Consider the following 6,604-nt stretch of genomic DNA (forward strand, 5'->3'; position numbering starts at 1 on the left):
GACGGCGCCCCGTCGGTCCCGGGCTGGACGCCGAGGGGGCGCGCGGCAGCTTTGGGCACCCCGAATCTGGAGGGGTCAGAGGGCAGTTTGGCGTCCCTCTGTGCTGCGGGGCGGGGGGGCGGAGTGGTGGAATTCCAGCGACACCCCGTTTTACCAGGACTCCAGGCCAGCGCTGGATCGGCCTGGACGCTGGGTTCCGAGAGTCCCTTTCCCAAACCCGTGGGCGGCAGGGGTGGGTGGGGGCGTACGGGCGAGTGACCGAAGTCGGGAACACCAGCGACACTTTTTTTTTTTAAACAAAACTTTATTGGTAATAGTTTTCAAATATGTTTACAACTGCACACTGTTCAAGAGGAAGTCGCGTCCTTCTGTAGCACACAGGTTGCATCGCCCCCGCGCCCACCCGCGGCCCCACCCCAGGCCTGAGAGTTCCTCCTGGGATGGGGAGGAGTTGTGAGAGGGACAAGTATTGGGGACGAATGGGGTGGCTCCCCACTTCTTTATTGAGAGAGACAAATGGGGAAGGGAGGGAAAGGGGTGATTGACAGCTGACAGCTAGCTAGAGGGACTTTGAGGGGTGGGCGGAAGCTGCTGGGTGAATAAGACACTTGGGCCCCCCCCACATCCCCAGCAACTGTGGCCTTGAACCCTGGGCCGTGGGGGCGAGGTGGGGGTACACTGTCTCGTCTTTGTCCATTTTTTGGAGGACTACCTTCCAAACTGAGCTGAGAGGCCGCTGGGCATTAAAATCTAGCTGAGAATAAAACGTCAGGAGTTTGGGGGGGGGGTTGATGGGTTGCTGCTGGGAGGAGAGACCCTGGGCTTGGGGCTCCCCCTCTGTCTTTTTTTGGGGGGATGACTCCGCTTTGGCAGGGAGAGGGGCAGCTGCTTGGTCTGGCTCCCAAAGCCCAAGGGTGAAGACGGGACAGGGGGAGAAGAGGGTTGGGGCTTCCTAAAGGGAATTGAGACCCTAGCAGGATCCACCGAGGACAGCCCCCAAAAGGGGGTAGGGGGGAGATTAGCAGCTCAGGGTGGAGGTTCGAACTCCAGCTCCTTCCTTTAGGAAGTCATTCTGCTTCCCAGCCTTGTTAAAATGAATTTGGGAATGGTGGGACACAGAGGGGCGTGGGTGAAGGAAGGAGGCAGAGGAGGCACTGATGGAACTTAAAGAAGATTTTACATTTTTTTTTTTTTTGAAAGTTCTAGCAAGCAGGCCACTGAATATGTCACTAAAAATCTGTCCTTCCCCAGGCAGGACTGCTTTAAGAAGGCTGGCTTCTTGTCCATTTCCCCTTAGCCTGTGGTTTGGCGGGAGTGGGGGGTGGGGGCTGCAGCTCAATTAGGGCCCCTCTTTCCACACTCTGTCCCTGTATACACCAGCAAGACCTGGTCTGACTGGAGCTGAGAAACTCCTTTAAAACAGGCAGAAGTGGGCTGAGCTGGGGGGCTGTTGGGGAGGAGGAAGGGAAAAATGGTAGGGGAGGGGGCAAGAGGGCCAAGGGGGGTGAGAGGGAGCAGCTGGTGTTTCTGTCCCTCCAAATATCTGGGCTTCCTGCTCCCCCTACCCTGGAGGGTAGGGGTGGGGGTGAGATTAGATGCAAGGAACTCTGGAGCCCTCTGGCTGTTCAATCCAACCCTCCCACCCCACCCCCTCAAAAAAAAAAAAAAAAAGGAAGAAAAAAAAAAAAGAAAAGAAAACCCGTGCGGGCACAGGCACACCCCTAAAACTCAGAAAACTCCTTGCCACACTTCTCATTGATGGAGACCCGGATCTCTTCCTCCTCATAGTCATCAAAGTTACTTGTGTCCCCAGGGCCTTTAAACTTTGGTATGAAGGGAGCTTCCACCTGGAGAGGAATCAAGAACCACCCAGACCTCAGCAGACATCATCATCATCATCATCATCATCATCATCATCATCATCATCATCATAACAATAAACGTAAATGGCCTAACATTTGTGAGATAGTTACTGTGGCTCAGGCCTATGCTTAGCAGTAAGATATGGATGCCTCAACAACTGAGGTGGGACTCATTACAGCCAACTCCCCTAAAGGGAGATTACATCTCACAGAGAGGCATCTCCTGCCCAAGACCACAGAGTGGCCAAAAGACCCCAGCATCCCATTTCTAGGCCTTCATTTGCTCTTAAATACCTACTTCAGTTTATCCCCAAGCCTATGGCCTATTTTCAAGTTCCTCTTCCTTGCCCATCTTTCCATGGGCAGCCCTCCCTGACCCTTGGACACCACCTCCCCAAAACCCCTGGGCATGCCTGAAGAGGGGAGGCCCACCTTCCGCTGGTAGATGGCAATCCAGTCGGTCGTGGCAAACCACTTGTGGTTCTTGATGTCATTGACCCCGTTCTTGAGGTTCCCAAAGCGCTTGGTGAGATCCACTTGTAGAAGGTTCCGTAGCAGGTCCTTCAGGTCGGAGCTGAAGTGGGATGGGAACCGCACCTGGAGAAGGGGGTGTACACATGGGATGGGGAGCTGGTCTGGAGAGTGGGAGCCCAGAACACTGCATTCTCCATGCTACAGTCCTATGGAGTGATCATCCCCCCCAACAGTGCCCCTAACTAGAAGCTCATTAAGACAGCCAGGGAGGACCAGCAGATGGCTTAATGGTTAGGTCCCTGGGCGCCCTCTGCAGTTCGAGTTCTGGACTTGGCAGCTTCAAACTCATTCCGGGCAAGTGTGTGTGTGTGCCTAAAATCCTGAAAGAAGACTGGATGAGAAAGGACTGTGGAGTGCCCACCACCCTAGGGAGTGTTTCTCACTTTCTGTCTCTGTCTCTTGGCAAGTGCATGCACCCTATAACAAAAACCTCTCTCTTTAAAAAAAAAAAATGATGGGACCAGCAGTTAGCGTAATGGCTATGTCACTGAACTCCCATATAGTCAACCACGGTTCGAATCCTGGACCCGGTGGCTTAAACTCACACTGGGTGCGTGTGTGTGCATGCCGAAGATCCCGAGAGGAGAATGGAGGAGGAGGGATTGCGGCGTGGCCATCCCCCCGGGGGGTGATTTCTCACTTTTTGTCTCTCTCTCTCTCTCTTTGTCTTTCTGGTGCGCGCACACGCCCTATAGCAAAAACCTCTCAAGAAAAAAAAAAAAAGGAAGAGTCTGGTGTATTGACACACACACTTGGGAAGCTGAGGCAGGAGGAGTGTGACATAGTGAGAACCCGTCTAAATCAGTGACAGTGAGGGCTGGCAGGTGGTGTAGTAGTTAAGGGCTCTGAACTCCCATATGGCCGACTGCGGTTCGAGTCCTGGGTCCGGTAGCTTACTTTCTCTCTCCCTCTGTCTCTCTGGTCAAATTAAAATAAATAAATAAGTAAATAAGTAAATAGGTGGCACAGTGAAACACAACTGGACGGACCCATGTGGGGAAGGTTCTGGGTTTGTGTCCCGGGACCTCCCTGAGCACATGGAGTGTTGACCTATGGCAGCTGGGACTGGGGGCCAACTGCAGGATCCAGACCCTTGGGATCCCTGTCCTCTCTTTCTTATGGAAGAAATCAACAAACTTAATCAAAAGAAACAGACCCACGAAAACCCAGCTCATGGGGCCCACCCCAGGGTTCTGATTCAGGAGAGCTGCTTGGGTCTGAAAACCTACATTTCTTTTAGGTTTTTTTTGGTGTTTTTTTGTTTTGTTTTGTTTTGTTGTTTGTTTGTTTTTGTTATTAGGTGCATGTGCTTGTTAGAGAGAGACAGAGAAAGAAAAGTGAGAAAGCGCGCCCTCCTGGCCCCAGGGGGATGGCCACACCACAGTCCCTTCTCCGCCCTTTTCCTCTTGAGATTTTGGGTACACACGCACATACTCAGTGTTTTTCGAGCTGGAAGGATTGGGGACTCGAACTGCATTGTTGGCCATGTGGGATCCAGTGCGTTAACCACCAAGTCACCTGCTGGGCTACAACTTGCATTTCTTTTTCTTTTACTTTTTTTTTTTTTTTGAGAGAGATTTTTGCTATAGGGTGTTTGCACTTGTTAGAGAGACAGAGAGACAGAAAGCGAGAAATCACCCCCCAGGGGGGATGGCCATGCCGCAATCCCTTCTCCTCCATTCTCCTCTCGGGATCTTGGGCACGCACGCACACGTGCCCGGTGTGAGTTTAAGCCACCGGGTCCGGGACTCGAACCACAGTTGACTACATGGGAATCTAGCAACATAGCCATTATGCCATCTGCTGGTCCCAGGGGCTTGGGGGCTTTCGAAATACCCGTAGCTATGAAGAGAGGAACTCCTCCTCCTCTTAGCAGATGGAAGACGCTTCTACTCTTTAAGGCCCAGTTCAACTCTTGATGGAAAGTTTCCCCAAATGCTCCAAACCCACGGCCTTGAATGCAAGCAGTGATGGGATTTGCAGTCACGAGAACCAATTTCTAGTCCCTGCTCTGTCTCCTGCATGCTGTGTGACCTTGGCCACAGCCCTCACCCTCTCTGGGCCTGCGCATACCTCTCTGGCATGGGGCAGATCGTCCAGGATTGTGCGAGGGAGATAAAACAGCCGAGGATGCGTGGGAACTGTGAACTGCTACAAAGAAGGGGCTTATGTTCCTCTTTGCTGCTCTCCATTTGGAATCTCCTATGCCTTGCTCTTTCTTTCTTTCTTTTTTTGGGGAGGAGAGAGATTTTTGCTATTGGGCCCATGTACTCACCAGAGAGCGAGAGAGAGACAGAAAATGTCTCTCCAGGAGGTGGCCTGGCTGCAGTCCCTTCTCCTCCATTCCCTTCTTGGGATTTTGGGCACACACGTGCATGGGCCCAGGATGAGTTTTAAGCCACTGGGTCCTGGGACTTGAACTATGGTCCGCCATGTGGGAGTCTAGCGCCTCAACCACTATGCCACCTGCACCCACTGTGCACCCTGCCGGCTCCCACTCTTTTCTTTTTCATTCTTTTTTTTTTCTCTTTTTCTTTCTCTTTCCTTTTCTCTTTCTCTTTTTCTTCCTTCTTTCTGCGTCTCTTTATCTTTGTTCTTCTCTTTCTTTCTGTCTCTCTGTCTCTCCCTCTCTCTGTCTCTCCCTCTTTCTCTCCCCATACTTGGCACTTTCTATTCGGCTGGAAGGCAGGCGCCTCGTCTTCCCCCTTCAGAAATGCTGACTCTGTGGGCGCCCCAGAGGACCCCATTTTGCAGGTTACATGTTCTTCCAACCTCAACAGGCTGGGGGCTGGATCCCCGATCCTCAGGTGGGTACGATGAGGCGCAGACGCAAGACCTGACCTGCGCGAAGTCCCTGAGCCCGCAGGTAGCAGCCACGGGAGCTAGAGCCAGGGCGGCCCACCGGAGGCTGAGCTCCACGGTGCTCGCACCAACAGCGCCTTGTGAACCAGCCAGCACCCGGGGCCCTGTGGATGGGCGCTCAGGTCCTTTCGGAGTGGTGGGTGGGATCCCCAAGCTCGCCTGGGGCCTTGGTTTCCTGGCTCTCCCAGGGCGGGGCCGCTCTGAGTGTAACCAGGGGGCGAGCCCCGCTCGGCCGATGACAAGGTCGTAATGTACCATGTTGATGCGAGCTCCACCGTTCTGTCACCCCTAACCCGAACACGCCAGGTGGGTGACGTGTGCGGCTGGGAGGAGGCGGCTGTGTCACAGGTCCTGGGCGGCAGGACTCCCTGGCGAGGCCGGGGTGGCACCTGGACCCGGGTACGTTTGCTCTCTTGCCTTGAAACCCATGAGAACGCGCACTAAAGGGGACGGTGAGGGCTGGGCCGTGGCGTGCTGGTTAAGAGACTGGAGCCCACATGGCCGACTCTGCAGTTCGAGTCCTGGGCCTGACGGATTGAAGAACACGCCGGGTGCACGTGCCTGCCCAAAATCCCGAGAGGAAAATGGAGGAGAAGGGATTACAGCTTGGCTAACCCCCCTGGGGGGGATGACTTCTCCTTTCCGCTCTGTCTCTGACTCTTCCTGGTGAGCCTATGTGCGGTATAGGAAAAATTTTTTTAAAAAGTTAAAAAGGGTGTAAGAGGGGTTAACAAGGGACCAGCAGTTAGTGTAATGGCTATGTCGCTGGACTCCCAGGTAGTTGACCATAGTTTGAGTCCCGGACCCGGTGGCTTAAACTCATGCCGGGCGCGTGTGCGTGTGTGCCCAAGATCCCGAGAGGAGAATGGAGGAGAAGGGATTGCGGTGTGGCCATCCCCCCTGGGGGGTGATTTCTCGCTTTCTGTCTCTCTGTCTCTGTCTCTCTGGTGAGTGCACGTGCCCTAAAGCAAAAACCTCTCAAAAAAAAAAAAAAAATGGGGGCAGCTTGAGGTGGGAGGAGAAGCCCCCTGTCAGGACAGCACGTGGTCTGAGGCCAAGCCCCACTGAGCCTCGGGGTTCTGGGCGCCCTCAGGATGTCAGCACCCTGGGTCGAGGGCCAGGGGGGCGAGGGTACTCAAGTGCAGGACTCCCTGTGGGTGCTGCATCCGCCCTCACCACCTAGCCTGACTGCCCATGCTTCTAGATTATTCCAGCAACAGCCAGGGGTCCCTGCCAGGGCCCACCCCCACATCCTGCCGGGGCCTCACCTTCCCAGAGACGATCTTCTCGTAGATCTGGATGGGCTGGTCGGCGAAGAAGGGGGGGTAGCCGGCCGCCATCTCATA

General features: G+C 54.2%; 1 protein-coding gene across 1 annotated transcript in view; it reads right to left on the reverse strand.

The window, feature by feature from the left end:
• Positions 1-1,044: 1,044 nt before the first annotated feature.
• Positions 1,045-6,604, reverse strand: part of PRKACA (protein kinase cAMP-activated catalytic subunit alpha) — a gene marked incomplete at its 5' end in the record, with an annotated part of 19,121 nt that continues 13,561 nt past the window's right edge. The window contains 3 exon segments of the mRNA XM_027776759.1: positions 1,045-1,847; positions 2,295-2,459; positions 6,527-6,604. Of these exon segments, the coding sequence (XP_027632560.1) occupies positions 1,722-1,847; positions 2,295-2,459; positions 6,527-6,604 (369 nt within the window).

This window comes from Tupaia chinensis, unplaced genomic scaffold (genome assembly GCF_000334495.1).
Source record: "Tupaia chinensis unplaced genomic scaffold, TupChi_1.0 Scaffold138060_1, whole genome shotgun sequence".
Taxonomy (NCBI): domain Eukaryota; kingdom Metazoa; phylum Chordata; class Mammalia; order Scandentia; family Tupaiidae; genus Tupaia; species Tupaia belangeri.